This window comes from Cotesia typhae, unplaced genomic scaffold (genome assembly GCF_013202065.1).
Source record: "Cotesia typhae breed Kobodo isofemale line unplaced genomic scaffold, CoteBio_Ctyphae contig_33, whole genome shotgun sequence".
Lineage (NCBI taxonomy): Eukaryota > Metazoa > Arthropoda > Insecta > Hymenoptera > Braconidae > Cotesia > Cotesia typhae.
The window spans coordinates 1,546,452-1,562,020 of NW_027423741.1; the positions used below are offsets into that span (position 1 = coordinate 1,546,452).

General features: G+C 28.4%; 2 protein-coding genes, 1 long non-coding RNA gene and 1 other non-coding gene across 7 annotated transcripts; 2 read left to right on the forward strand and 2 right to left on the reverse strand.

Moving 5' to 3' along the window:
• The first annotated feature begins 1,917 nt into the window (after positions 1 to 1,917).
• Positions 1,918 to 4,454, forward strand: Strat (RAB interacting factor STRAT). 2 transcript variants are annotated; one of them, XR_012479026.1, is made up of 3 exons: positions 1,919 to 2,532; positions 2,638 to 2,974; positions 4,151 to 4,454. XR_012479026.1 is itself a non-coding variant. In XM_074241466.1 (2 exons), exons 1-2 carry the CDS (start codon positions 2,401 to 2,403, stop codon positions 2,908 to 2,910), a joined length of 405 nt encoding a protein of 134 aa, XP_074097567.1. In that variant the 5' UTR covers positions 1,918 to 2,400; the 3' UTR covers positions 2,911 to 3,912. The 2 variants fall into 2 exon arrangements, 1 of the variants encoding a protein (XP_074097567.1); XM_074241466.1 differs by lacking the exon at positions 4,151 to 4,454 and having other exon boundaries at positions 1,918 to 2,532; positions 2,638 to 3,912.
• Trnan-guu (transfer RNA asparagine (anticodon GUU)) lies at positions 3,599 to 3,672 on the reverse strand. The gene has a single exon. It is a non-coding gene; the product is annotated as a tRNA-Asn (tRNA).
• Positions 3,859 to 5,564, reverse strand: LOC141526437 (uncharacterized). The gene is made up of 4 exons (XR_012479027.1): positions 5,433 to 5,564; positions 4,723 to 4,860; positions 4,100 to 4,332; positions 3,859 to 3,997 (listed from the first exon to the last, which is right to left on the reverse strand). It is a non-coding gene; the product is annotated as an uncharacterized LOC141526437 (long non-coding RNA).
• LOC141526433 (nonsense-mediated mRNA decay factor SMG8) lies at positions 4,568 to 15,218 on the forward strand. Of its 3 annotated transcripts, none has more exons than XR_012479025.1 (10): positions 8,589 to 8,701; positions 9,553 to 9,954; positions 10,640 to 10,825; positions 11,153 to 11,375; positions 11,494 to 11,790; positions 11,850 to 12,062; positions 12,133 to 12,372; positions 12,459 to 12,744; positions 12,838 to 13,891; positions 13,988 to 15,218. XR_012479025.1 is itself a non-coding variant. In XM_074241461.1 (9 exons), the coding sequence occupies exons 1-8, from the start codon at positions 4,698 to 4,700 to the stop codon at positions 8,694 to 8,696; spliced, it is 2,751 nt and encodes a 916-aa protein (XP_074097562.1). In that variant the 5' UTR covers positions 4,568 to 4,697; the 3' UTR covers positions 8,697 to 8,701; positions 9,553 to 9,667. The 3 variants fall into 3 exon arrangements, 1 of the variants encoding a protein (XP_074097562.1); XR_012479024.1 differs by lacking the exon at positions 8,589 to 8,701 and adding an exon at positions 8,974 to 9,160; XM_074241461.1 differs by lacking the exons at positions 10,640 to 10,825; positions 11,153 to 11,375; positions 11,494 to 11,790; ... (3 more) ...; positions 12,838 to 13,891; positions 13,988 to 15,218 and adding exons at positions 4,568 to 4,883; positions 4,939 to 5,213; positions 5,758 to 6,939; ... (2 more) ...; positions 7,457 to 7,982; positions 8,062 to 8,241 and having other exon boundaries at positions 8,567 to 8,701; positions 9,553 to 9,667.
• The last annotated feature ends 351 nt before the right edge of the window (positions 15,219 to 15,569 follow it).

Consider the following 15,569-nt stretch of genomic DNA (forward strand, 5'->3'; position numbering starts at 1 on the left):
GATGATACTCAAAAAATTTCACAGCATCCATTTAATCAGCAATCTCCATCAAATGGTTCGTTTTATAATTTATTTATTTATTTATTAATTCAAAAGCCAATCGGCTTTATACAGTAGATTTACATCAATTAAATTTAGTTATAGGTGAAAAAAGAAAATAAAAATAAAGTGAAAAAAAATTATTTATCAATCCCTTGTGGAAATAATTCTCTGAAAAACCTCTTGAAAAGTCTTTATAACTCTGAATAAAAAACCTATTAGAAACTAAGAACACTTAAAGATTCTAACTGTAAATTCGTAAACTAAAATATGTTAGGTATCAATTAATTCCAGCAGATGGCGTGTGGATAGAAAATTCTCTCCTATCTAGAAAGTTGACTTTAATATTTGATAGTCCAAATTAAATACCGATTGGATTTACTCTTTGAGTAATATTTGTTTCCAACAGCAAGTGCACTTCATTTGCTGTTGATGTTTTGACTTGCTCAACTATGAGTGATTCGATGCCCATCAAAGTATTTTCGTGATGAAAATATTATTTAAAAAAAATTTTTTTAAAACATGCATTAATTCTTTTTTATAGTTTTATTTAATTCTGATAAGTAATTTTTTTGAAAAGAAATATTTTCTTCTTTTCCTGTAAAACTGAACAAGTCTTATCAAGTCTTAATAACTCTTTGAGAAATTCCGAAATTGCAGGGAAAATTTGATTTTTGAAGAGTATCGCAGAGTTTTGAAGACTTATTAAGTCTTTCCTTTACTTAGTTAGGGATGTGAAGACTTTCGAAAAGTCTTATTCAGAGTTATAAAGACTTTTCAAGAGTTTTTTCAGAGAATTATTTCTACAAGGGATTAGATTGACTAAATTATCTGATAACTATTTTAGGTACGATCAATAAAAATGAAGAAGTTATCAAGGAACTATTTAATGACTACAAAGTATTTGAAAATTGGTGTTCTATAAAATATTATGAATTCAACACCCAAGTGGGTGAAACATTTCATGTAATAAATAATTCTCTGTCAGTAAATGTCAATAATAATTATATGAAACAAAGTACTAATACTAGTTTTTGCTTAAGTTCAATTATCAACAAGTCTCGCAATAAGATTAGTGAACAAGTAAAGAAGAATATCGGTAAGTTAAAATTAAATTAACTTGACATTTAAATTTATTTCTTAAAATAATTTTTTTCATTTTTATTCAGGCCATGGTATCGTCATATACTTGCAAACGAATGGCGATGTTTGGTTGCGACAGAACTGCAGTGAAAACGTTTTTATAGAATCAAATTTTCTTACAAAAGAAAATATATTAATCAATAAAACTGGTGCCTTAAAGATTTGTACACATGCTAACAATAAAATATTCAGTTTGAAATTAGCTTGCGAGCAAATGAAGCTGCGTATTAATTCTGATCCCAGCTCTACGATTGACAAAAATAATTTCAAGGAATTTTTTACTATTTATATAAGCTTTGGTGAAGTGTGGGGTCCTAATTGCCTAAAGAAGACTATTGATCAAACACCATGCTGGTTAGAAGTAAGTTTTTTTCTTTATCTTAAAAATCCAAAACAAAGTTAATTTTTCCAAAGAATTTGTTTATAAAATAAATTAGATTTTGTGTTTAAATAATTGTTAATCTTGGTTTATGGATTGTTTTTAGATTCATTTCCACCCAGCATCAAAATTACTTGATATTCTTTTGAGTCAGTGAAAAAATTTCATTTTACATATAAATATATGTAAGTAACAGATTCTTTTTTTATTAAACTAACGTATGCAATTTGTAAATCCGTGTTTATTTCCTTGGATATAAGATAATTGTATATATTTATTTATTTGCACTGAATTTTCATATTTTTTTAAGTAAAAATTATAATTTGTAATTTTTTTTTATTGGAGGTATTGTTATTTTATGTAAGTAAAAAATTTCCATGAAAAAAAAATAAAAATTGAGTATTAATAAAAGAAAAATTGAATGAAAAAATTCCTCATCTCGAAATTAAAAAAAAAATTTTTTTTATCTGAAAATTAACTTGAAAAAATAATTTCAAAAAAATATCAGATGTGCGAGAATTTCAGTACAATAAAACAGTTCATCGACAAAGGCGCGGTTCTTCGTTTCCACTTCTTATTTACCTGTATGTACATGAGTATTTATTTTTAAACAGTGCAAATTTTAATAAAGCAATTAATCAAGTAAAAGAATTAATTATTATTTTTTTTTTTTCACTTAACAATTAAAAAAAAAAAATTAACCATCAATTGAAAATTATTAACCCAAGTTCTGTGGAAGTAATTTATTTTTTTATTTTTATTAACTCGGCTTAATTTGAGGTTATATTTACAATAACCGTCGAGCAAGTAATTTTTCAAATTTACTAAACAATAAAAAAATGACATCAACAATTGAAGAAATTCGTGAATCCAAATGTGATGATCTTGGAAAAAATAATTCTAAAATATGCTGTCAATTTTGTCCATCAATTATTTTAAATCCAAGAGCGGGTACACTCGTTTCACGTGAGGTAAAAATTTTTTTTTATTTTTTCATAAAATATTTTTTGCATGCGCTATTTTCAATATCATTAAATTAATTAATTGACTTACTAATTACCAATTAATAATTTAAGTTTCCGTTGCCACTGATTGTAAAGAAAAAAAAAGATGGCCAATCTAAAAGTGAAACATCAGTTCCGTCATCTGTTGAAGTGGAAGATTTGAAAGACTATTGGCAAGTTGATGACATGTTTCACTTCGAAAATATAAGCGTCACACACACTGTTGATCAAATAAAATATTTAGGATGTGCTGACTGTGAATTAGGCCCGGTTGGATTCCATGATCTTACCACTAAAATTAATTACATTGCTCTATCACGAGTAATGTACAAAGATTCTAATTAATGTTTTTCATCGTTCACAATTACTGCACAATAATTTAAAAACTGAAATTGAGAATCAGAACAAGGTAAACACGAGTTATTAATATTTAATAAAACAGTAAAACTTAATTATGTTTGACAAATTTAGTGATACATTTGAAAATGGAATTTAACATTTTAATTTAATTTATTATTTAAAAATAATACTGATGCCTATCTATAAATCTATAAAAACTTAAATAATTATATACATTGTATTAATATGATAGAAAAATAACGTTTTTTATACGTTTATAACTATCTTTTATACTGACAAATTTCAATAAAAAAATGTTACACATTAATTTGTTTTGTAATATTAAATTTATAGTATAAAAAAATTGAAATTTTGCCTCGTAGTTAAATTTTTTTTTTTTTTACTTTTGTTTTAATTTAATTTATTAATAATAGTTAATTCTTTTAATTATTTGATGATTTTTATATAAAAGTTACAAAAATTTGATACAATTTTTTTTTAAAATAAAGGCGATTAAGTTTTTCTTAAAATAAAAATAATTAAATAAAATTATACATAATAAATTCTACTGTATGAAATCTTTATTCATTAAGTTAAAACGAGTGAGATACGCAATCGATTAAGCTGTTGGAGGAACTTTTCACGTATCATAGATGAAATTTACAATTTTTAATTAAAAAGAACAAAAAATCGCCGCCCCCGGGTGGGCTCGAACCACCAACCTTTCGGTTAACAGCCGAACGCGCTAGCCCATTGCGCCACGGAGGCCGTGCGGGAAATCATTAAATATTTAAGTTTTACTTTTCCGTCTTTATTGTTGACAACCCTTATTACATTTTATTTATTTATTTAAACGTCAATTGGCTATGTACATATTAGTGATACAAAAAATTTATTTTTAAGAGAATATAATATGAATATAAATTATAAAAGAAACGACGGATAAAGTATTGCCTTTGTAGTGATTTCCTCATTTAAAAAAATTGTTCATTAAATACCTTAAAATAATGATTGTTCATTATATTTTGTTTAATATTGTTTTACATTATTGTATAAAAATTTTGTAGTTACTTTTAAGTCTCGACTCCATGACCTTAATAAATAAATAAATTAATAATAATAATAAGAATAATAATACCTTCAAATAATAGCTATGAGATTAAACTTCAGTTTGTATACTTAAATAGTTATTTACTTTTTATAACATGCTTGTTTTGAGTAAGTCAAATTTTTTGTATATTTTCAGCCCAGCTGTTTCCACTGTTGCCCAAATATCTTCAAAAATCCATTCATTTTTGAAATTGTATCGTTTTTCAAAAGATTATTATGATTCATTCCACTTTTAATCATAAAAATTTACCTTCATTTTTAAAAAATCACACAAAAAAACCATTTTGGACCCAGGGGAATAAGTTTCAATTTAGTAAACTAAAAAAAAGTTGAATATTAATTAATTACATATCAAATATTATTTTTAGAATATTACTTCAGAATTTATAATAACCTAAAAACTGTAACAATAATAAATTGACTATTAATTTCTTATTCACAAAACTTTGGATTATAATTAACAATGAAAATTTTTATTTACATATTTTTTAATTAAAAAAAAATAATCACAATGCAATTAATTAATTTTATTATACCGACTGTCACAAAAAAAATTTTTTACTTTATCATTACGTTCTCATTTTTCAAAAGTTTGTGGAGTAAGTGACTGGTACTAACCTAAAATAACAAACATTTATTAAATATTAAATATTAAGTAAAGTGTGTAATAAATATTATTTAAAATGCGTCCAAAAATTTTTTCAATACCTTGGAATCAAGAAGAACCTCCAGCAAGCTCCGGAAAAGTGATAATCGTGTCTATAATTGGAAAATCGCAATACCGTGCAAAAGGATGCAAGTCAGAGATGATAAGTACCAATCTTTTGGTAGATCTTCTTGATCACCCTGTTGTCAACGATGATACAATGGTATTTATGAAAAAAAAAATTGTTTTAAATAATTTTTTTAATATTATATTTTTAGTCTGAAATTGAAGGGTATCATGATGAGAAGGAACGAGTAATTTATTTGCACTTGAGAGGACTGTTGGACTGTCAAACTTTGGTGTCACAATATGACACTGTTATAGAAAAATTAGGATGCAAGGATTTTTTGAGTGCTTGGGCTTGTATGAGAGAAAAATATGCCAAAGCTATGTTAGTTCTTTTTCACATATCACACATAATTATTGTCAGTCATCCGACTCATACATTTGACTACAGTTACTTACATTTATTCCGAGCTCTTGATAAAATCAGGTAATTATCATTATTATTATTATATAATCAGCCTTTAATTTTATACTTAATTAATTGAATTATAAATTTCTTTATGATATTAAAATTTCTACATGTCAATTTATTACTCATTTTTTTTTACTTAATTTATTTATTAAAAAAATTCTTAAAATTATAAAATATCTGCTAAATTAATTTTAGTAATTTTTTTTAAGTTAAATATAATTTTATTTCACTTACTTAAAGTTTTTCAAGTTAAAAAAACATTTTTAATTCACTACAACTTATTAAAATAATTTTATCAATTCCTACAAATATTAAAAATTTTTATTATCTTTGCGTACACTTATAATATACTGTTTTTATTTTCTTAAAATAATTCTTATTTCACGCAACCATATGCGTGATAACGTTAAAAAAATATGACGTAACACTTTCATTTGCTTAACGCTTTATTTTTTTTTAACTTGAATTTTATTTATCATTATTAATTATTAACTGAGTGATAAACTTTCACTCAGAGTAAAGATAATTTATTAATAGTTTCACGATCAACATTTTCCAGACAAAAAGTATCAACACAATTATCTAGTACACTTGGTACGATATCTGGATTACCAAAAAACTGGATAACTAATTGCAGACCGTGTCCCCCACGCGTATTATTTTACTTCGAGACTGGGCCAGCTGATCTGAAACAAACAGCAGAAAATTTACCAAACATAAAGCAGCTCGAACATTCGCTGGAAGATCAAATCTACCACATTCTAAAAGAAAACCATGTGGTCCATAACATCAGTTCTTATTGTCTCTTTGCTATTCCAGCTAATCAAGAATTCGTATACATCCACACCGGATCCACGGAGTCCCGCGACATGTATGGGTACATGATGCGAAAATTAATAGAGAGCTGCAAAGTCAGTTCAAATGGATCCAAAAACAACAATAATAACAACAAAATTTTAGTCAACGAGCCAAATTTTAGTTTAGAAAAAAATAATGAATTACGATCGTTCAAATCATTTTTACTTCAGCACGTTCATCTGGCATTCAGCAAAGGGTTTGATGACAACAGTAAAGTTGGTCGTCATCCAGTCCCTTCGTATTTTGAAATACCATCAGCTCCAGTGTTTTTCAAAGTCGCTAATGCGGTTTACAAATTTTTTATGCTAAGTACTGACAAAGATCTTTTAACTTTACACGGCTTGCTCAATACAGACGTTAAATTTAGCAAGAGCAGATGCAACAAGGTATTGCCACGTGCGCTGCAAACTTATCAGGAAAATTTGCCACAACACTATGGCCGTGTTTATCATGAAACAAAGTTGGCTCACGCGATGACTGTCTTCGAGATGCATGCACGAGGACCACTCTATGATGAATTTAGCGAAAAGCTACAGATGGAGTGCGACAAACACTGGCGAGCTGGTCGACAAATGTGTGAAGTTTTATCACTAACTGGTAATCCATGTACCAATCGACTCCATAGAGGCGGTAGTGAGGGAGGTGGTAGCGAGCTTGCGGATGTACGTAAGAATGATAATGATTTGCCAATCTTAGAGCACTGCAGTGGTGTTAGATATGTTTGTGCTTGCAATTGCGGACAATGTCAAGGACCTAGGGAAGACCCATTCAGTTTACGGCATGCTAATTGTGAATGGTTTCAATTGATGGCGAAACAGTGCGGCTGTGCGCAGTTAGAAAGCATTGAATTTCCTGTCTTTCAACCTAGCACACACAACTTTAGGTAGTTTTTTAATTTTTTTTTTTTTTTATTATTCTATTAGTTGTTTGTAAGATAAATAAAATGAAAATAATTTATTTTATTGATGTTTTAGGCCAGCGCAACTTTTTTCAGGTGGCCCTAGGAAAGACTCATGTAGTCGAGTTGACATTCCAGCTTCGGAAAATCAAACACTCGCATGCGGTTCAGCAGACAGTCCTCTACGTGGTATTAAAAATTATCTATATTATTAAGAGAATAAGAAAAATTTTTTATAAAATTTCTAATTAATATTTTATTTATTAACAGATAATATTGAAGGATATGAAAGTGGCGGGCAATTGCAATTACAAAGTGATTCTGAGGGTGAAGAGGCTCGAGGTCTTGATGATAAAATAAATCTTTCTCAAAGTGAAGCTGATAAAATTGTGATACGAGTTTCTGACGCCGATTTAGAAAATACTAAAGGTAAAAAAAATAAAAATTTTAAGTTAAGTATTAAATACTCAAGTACATTTTTTTTTTTTTTTTTTTTTTTCAGAAAAATCATTAGTAAGACAACCATCAACAACGGAATATTTACCAGGAATGCTGCATACTGAATCGCCGGCTGGTCTCTTACCACAATTTTCAAGCTGGTCGCTGGTATGCTTAGGCCCCAGCAGTTTGTACTCGCACAATCTTGGTCTTCAGCACCAAGCCGGTATGTTGCCTACTTCAGCATTTTTGTTACCCTGGGACGTGACAGTCAGACTGGAGCATCAAAAAGACAAAGGTTCTTTTTGGCCCATAGTTGGTGACAATCACTCCTCACATAATTATAACAGTCGTGGAAAAAATTATCAGAATGTCAATGCACTGAAGTGCAGAAAATCGAAAGGTGGAAAGGAATTTGTTGTTAAAATTTTTGTGGGTGTTGAGTACGAGTGTCCTCGAGGCCACCGTTTTATGGCTTCTGCTCCTGATAAAGTTCTCAAAGCCACTGGAAGTGGAATTGTTAAAGACAGTGGCAATAAAGTGACATCAAATACCGCTGATATGCCACTGTACTTTCCTTGCCCTTGCAGGTTTGTTTTTATTTATTAATATTTTTAAATTCAATCATTTTTTGTTCAATTTTTACTGTACAGATATTTTTACATTTAGGCAACCAAAACCATTAATTGCTCAGTTAATGAGGATCCATGTTGTGACACCTAAAGCTCCTGTTCACGTTACACTTAATCCTAAAGTACAACCAGGACCACCACCGTGTCCCATTTTTGTTTCTGGGAATGAAGAACCAATTAAATTATCACAAAGTGCTTATTGGGTTTTGCGACTACCGTATCCTTTTTATGAAATTATTCAAGTCATCTATATTATTAAGAGAATAAGCAAAATTTTATTTATTTATAATTTTCTAAATTTTTTTAACAAATCAATTACAATCAAAAAAAAAAAATTATTTAAAAAATTTCCACTTATAATTTTTTTTAATTTTTACAAATGGAATTTTTTTTATAATCATTTCATTGCTATAAAATAAAAAAAAAAATTTCTAGTGTCATAAAATACTTCTTTTAACTTTCTACTTCAATTTCATATTTTTTTATACAAAAATCATCATTTATAATAACAAATATAAAATATTTCTTTAATATAAAATCAGATATGTTTATATGGGTGAAAAAGGACCTTATCTTCCACCAAAGGAACCTGTATCAATTTCACATGGAAGATTACTTGCTGGAATGTATGGTATCAGTGAAGTTGTTCCAGAAAAAAAAATAAATGTATAATATAGGTATTAATAAATTAATTTTTTATTTACTTAATCATTTTATTAATATGTATAATCATAAATTAATCAAATCGTCAAAAAAAAAAACCCGCAAAATTATCCAGTTTTTCTTATTAATAAGAAAAAAAATTTTTAATACTCGCGGGAAATCTTGCGCATGCGTAATGGATGACAAATGACGTTTAATGATTGGTGCAAGACTTGAACCTAACCTAATGTTTTTATTTACTTTGATTGGCTGGTTTGTAGTAACCGACCTTCAAAAATCAAGCCGTTAAACGTTTGTAAACAGGAATCAACTTGTCGAATAATTTACACTCCGAAAAAAATTTTAATTACTGTTTAATATATACATACGAAAATGACAATAGACTTGAAATAAAAAAAAGAAGTAGATAGATATTACTCAATAGGACAAGAGAAATCATATGCATATTTTTTTAAATTTATAAATATTTAATCGTAAGTAACACGTCAAGTTATATTGGTTAAGTACTTTATAGATTTTTATCATACTTGTTAATATCTATTTTTAATTCATATATTATTACGTATTAACTAAAAAAAACTCTGATATAATTATAGACTTTTTCTAAATAAATAAATGCATGTATTTCTATATAAATAAATGAAGGACATTAAAGTTAGCAGTCACTTAATCATTTTTTAATTTTTTTTTTATAATACTAAAGTTAGCCGACGTTTTTAATTTTTTAATTTTCTTTTAATTATAACATTAGAAATTTTTTAAATATTTTTTCCGTTTTAATTTTATCAATGAAAAAAATAAAAAAATTTTTAGACATCCGCTGATTTCAATGTCAAATTAATAATTAATTAAATTATTATTTCAGAAATATTTTCACTTGGGAGTTAATAAAATCAACAATTAAATAATGAAGCAGCTGGTGATAATTTTTCCACTGCTATTAACCTGTGTCAGTGGGGCATCATTGTTGAGTTGGTTTTGGGAAAAATCTGATAACACCAATGTACTTGTAGCTGACGGTGTTCCTCTCGTATCAATTCCTTATGAAGCTATGACAGATGATGAAAAGTTTCTTCAAGAAGCGGCTAAAATAACAGACATACAATTGTCTTCTCCATTGCAAACTTGTCAGCACAAAGTTGTCATGAAGATAAGAACTTCCTGCAGTGATATGACTGAAGAAGAGTTAGCCAAGCTGAGCGTTAATTTACTTAATTGTCAATCACTTGTTGAAGGGCGTAAAATTTTCCCTTGTACCGAGGAAATGGTAAGAAAAAAATTTATTTATTTATTAACAATGCCGGTGAATAATTAATTTAACTTTGCGGTAATTTTTAAAAAATAATTAAAATATTAGATACAATTTTTCGAATTTTATAAATTGTTTAATTTTTTTTTTTAATTTGTTTACGTGGATTCCGAATTCTTTTAAGTAGATATAGGTTTTTTATATCACTTTACACTATTATATGTAACTACTAGTTTTAATCCGCAGCACAAATTAAAAAAATCTTACACTTGCAATTTTTCATGACTCTCATCGGTTTTTAATTAAATAAAAAAATTTTTAAAATAACCAAGTGTCTTCTATCTTTAGTATTACACTCACAAATTTATTGTAATTATCAAACTGATTCAATAGGAAGGATATAAAAATACTGAGAATATGTCGCGAGTATTCTTAGAGATGTATAAGTGAAAAAAAAAATCATTTACTAGCGAATTGGAGGGGTGAACCGTGCATGTTTGAACTTGTATATATATACTCACTCTGATTGGTAGAAATATATGACCCCCTCAAAGAATTCGGGCCCAAGCTAGTTTTTTACTTTGAAAAATGCTGATCCAAAGCTATTACTCGTTTATCTGTTTATTTATTTATTTATTGTCTTGTTAGACAATTTACTATTAAATCTTAAATTTTTTAAAATCAATAATAAATTGTGTTTCAGTCTTTAAAACAATGCACCACCGATATGGACGCCGATATGTGGAATGCTTATCATTTAATGAGCAATCGTGCAAGAGCTGTTTGTTACACAGCACGCAGCACACAATTTCGTGCACTTACTGAGTTGACCGTAAATAAATTGATGCAGAGTGCTCGTTCTCAAGTTGACGCTTTGATTACTTTGAAGGTAAATTTTTTTTTTACTTACTCATTACTCATTACTTTTTACTAATGTAAGAAATATTTACCCCTGCTGACCAACAGTTTGCTTATCGGGTATCTTAAGTGATGATCTATAAATTATCAGCTATCTTAAGACTTACGTCAGACCCTACCTCCATTCTGTAAAAAAGACGCACCCCCCACTGAACATTAAAAAGGACAAATTTAAATTACCGATTTACTAAAGAGGCATTTATGTTACGAGTTTCTTAAAAGAACGAGTGTCTCTGTATTATAATTTTTTAAAAATAAATCTTGAACAATATTAATAAATAATAATTTTATTAATTAGGAAAGCCACGATCGTTTGGAGGATAAAACACTTGAAGCTCTATCATCATTGACTCAAGGAAATAAACTTTTATTGGAACAACAAGAGTTTCTAAAAAATGCTCAGTCTTTGTCTCATAAATTTGTAGCTAATAATATTCGTGAATTGACTAATGAAAAAGCTTTGATACGCTCTGGTCACGCTCAATTAGCAACAATGACTGAAGATATAAAAAATAAATTAGGTAAAGTATGGCACGATGTTTTACTTTTCAAAGCTTAAACTTTTTTACATAAAATTAAAATTATAATTAATATTTGTCTAATAGAATTTATTAGTTATAATTTTTATTCTTTTAATAGAAAAAGCAAGTGAACAGCTGCTGTCTCAGTCGTCAGAGCGCAAAGAAAATCATAAGGAATTGTTGGAAGATTTGGAAAATATTCAGCAACAAGCTCAATTAATCTGGGAAAAAATAGAATCAAGTACAAATCGCATCGTGCAACAGAATGCCGAGGCAGCTGCACATTTTGAACAAACTCTTGAGAAATTAGAAAAGATTAATGATACTATCCATTTTATTTGGAATATAACTGAGTCAATGCGTACGGAAGTTGAAGACAAATTAAGTTGGATCACTGATTACATTGGGAATACTGGTATGTTGTTATTAATATCTATTTTTATTTATTCTATTAATAAATGTATTAATTTTCAGGCGAACAGTTGCAAAAAGTTTATCAAATATCAATGCACATTGTTTTTTTACTTGGAGCTATGATAATAGCAGCATTTTTAAATGCACCGTTTTTTACGAGAGCGTCAATAATGGGATTGATTCCGATGAATTTAGTGACATTTTTAAAACATGGAATGAATGCGTGTCTAGATTTTACTTCCCTAACTATGTTAATACTTTTAATAACTACAAGTAAGTATTTTGTCGTGTAATTTATTTGAGTTAGTGTAATCAATTTAATCTACTTATTAATTTATTTCAGTGCATTTTATCATGGTTGGTATTCATGCTCTCTTTGGAGTCAGCCGAGATAAAAAAACGCGAGTAGAAAAATTATCTCAATATTTTACTGATACACCTAATGGTCATTTATCGTCACAGCCACCAACAAAACCATTGACTTCTGAACAAAAATTTTTTAAAACTTCTCTCACTACTCGTTTATCAAATACTTTGAAGGACGTTTATAAATTAATCGCAAATCAATTATTGCGCTGCAAAGGTACTACTTAATTAATTTTTAATACGGTTCAATTCCAGATTTCGTTGAATAATTGATCAGTTGGTAATTTCTTTGATTAATTGTAGGGAATATAATGAATATGTGGCAATATATGACCGTGTGGTATGGTCGGAATAATTTACCCATGGAAGAGCTCTCTTGTTCGTACTTGCCTTCGAAAAAAAACCGCGAAGATCTCATTGACGATTATGGCAACGAGTTTCCGTCTGTATCAGAAGATGACAGTGACTTTGATCGCTCCTTCATTAATGAAAACATCGTCGATGCTGCTGATCTGAGGATTCGTTGGAATGATAAGGAGCGTGTTACTCCTGGCAGTACTTACTCTACTCGATCATCGGCATCCCGCAGGTAATTCATCGGGCTTATTTTCAATTAAAAAATTATCATATTAGTGTATCAGCTCCTCATTTATAGTAATTTTTAATCGTATATATTTTTTAGTATTTCGCCTGGTTCAGTGTTATCTCCAAAAGTTTTATGCTCAGCTTACACTAAATCTGGCGCTAAATGTCGGTCTCGTGCGCAGCAAGGTCGACATTTTTGCAGTCGCCATAGTCAAGGTTCGTCTACTTTAGGAGATTAAAATTATCACGCGTGACTGCGGTTTTTATTTTTTTTTTAGAGTAGTTAATATTTATATTTAAATCAAAAAAATTAGCTTAGTTTTTTGAGGTCTTTTTTTTTACGGTCTATGTGATAATTTTATTTATTGAGCAATTGTATAATAATTTTTTAAATGATATTTATTCGTGTAAAGCTTAAGGAACATCAACCATGACATTATGATACTTAAAAATAATTTTGTAACTTATGAATAGAAATAATAACAAAAAAAAAAAAAAAAAAAAAAAAAAAAAATGATGCAGAGATAAAATCTTTTTTGACGGTAAAAGATCTCAAAATACTAGTGGAAGTTCCTCGTCATTCGTTACATTGCGTAAAGATCTACCTAGGGGCTTAGCTCAGTATCACATCTACAAAGTATAAAATATCCACATAAGTTTGCATACGTCAGTGCACGGCTGTCAAGAAGCCTGTCAGTATCACATTGTGATGTGTATACGTAAACCCACGAAAAAACGAGCAGTAACATCAACAGTAATCTCACTTGTATTGCTCGTATGTCGTCGGCAAAACTAAGAGAATTAACAAGAGTATACAGAAGAATACAAGATGAGAAAAGTCAGCATCAGCAGTATGCATGACGGTGTATAGTGGTTTGTCGTTCCGTCACGTCGTCACGCTATTTCTTCTTTAACTTGTTCAACTTCCTTTTTCCTCTTTACTATACTGACATCTACCTCCTAACTCGCTCCCTCTTCTTCTTCTTTATCTCGGCTCTCAGTAACTATTTTTGTCTCAAGATATTATAACTGCAAAAAAATTTCGTCTGATGTTCCCATGAGAATTAAAAATCATCATAGTCTTTCAAGGGGACTTTTTTTTAAACAAAAATAAATAACAAAACTACAGTAAGCAAAAAATTTATGTCATGGTAAGTTTTTTTTTTTTTTTTTTTTAATTTATAGTTTTTTTTTTTAATTATTATTAATTATTGTAATGAATAATGATAAAATATTGATTTTTGTAGATAATATTAAATAAGCGTTAAAAGCTTGATAAATACCACAAACTAATCTCTGGACACTTGACGCCTGGTGTCGGCAACTTCAAACCTGGATCTAGTGGAGTCTGCGATCTTTCGGCAACTTGAGAGCTCCAGGAGCTTTAAAGGATAAAAAATAAAACCAAATACTTGGTGTATATAATACTAGCATATAACAGACAACTTGCAGGGAGGATCAATTCCGCGAATGTGGGTCAGTTGAGTATAGTAATGAATGAATGAAGCCAGTGTTTTTCAGCTCGCATCACTGTTTGCTAATGTTATCTTTGTAAATTTTAAAATATTCTTTTTTTTTTTATTTATTTATTTATTTATTTATTTATTTATTTATTTATTTTTTTTCAATTAGTCTTATTAAATATTTAAGATAAAAATTTTTAACACTAAATTTTTTAACGCAAAATTTTTTACTGTGTACAGATGACTATTCTGGACACAAAATTTTCCTTATTCTCTTAATAATTTAGATTATAACAAGCACAGTGGTCTATTCTTCATTTTTAAATTCAAATAGCTGATTCAGTCAAAGCCAGAGGATTAGTTAACTGAGACGTACATTAATAATGGTGTGGGTATAAACATATCATGAATATTATGAATAAGATTGTGGGAAGTGGGATTTGTAGATGGTCCGTAAGATGAGGACAAAAAATAGTAAGTAGTTATACTCTGAATATGAAGGCGCGAAGATCGCTGTATGTATTAATGGGAGCCGAAGTCGGAAGGAGACTGAATATGAAGACACAATCAAACGTTAACTATATGTATGTATAAATATAAATAATGTTGTATGATGATGGGACTGTGCTAGGATGGTCTAAGTCTTGTTATGTGAACCGGATTCTACCTCGTACTCGTACTACTCAACAGCTGCAACTTGACAACACTCGGCAATCCATCGTATACTTGTTGCAGCAACACATATTCACCCTTAAAGACGTTACAGTCATAATAATCATTAATTTCTCGGGTTTACCAAACGTCTACGTTCATCATTCTCGTCGTTTGGATTTTATGTTTATTATACATACATACAAACATTTTTATGTGTGTATATGGACGAGGAGAAAATATCGTAGGAAAAATTTTAACAGGAAAAAACAAACTATAAATTGTGGTTTTAATGATTTTTATGTAGATTCTATGCATTAGGGGGATTAAAAAAATTAAGTGTTGACTTTATTGTGAAAAGAGATATTACTTAATGAAAAAAAAAAATTCTCTAGAGGTTTTTTTTACTCAAGTTTAAAAAGTGTTATTTCATTGAAAATTCTCATGAAAATTTAATAAAAAAATTTTTTTTTTTAATTAAAACTTAATTTTTTTGTAATTTATAAAAAAAAATTATCAATTTTTTCAATAATAAATTTTGTAAAAAAATTTTCACACAAAAAAGTGTTAAATATTTAACATAAAAATTTTTAACACAAAATTTTTTATTGTGTAAATATAATATAATAATAATTATAATATATAATATAATATGAAAATTTAATGTATTTGTTTTACTATAAAAAAAATTGAAAAAAAAATTTTTTTAATTAAA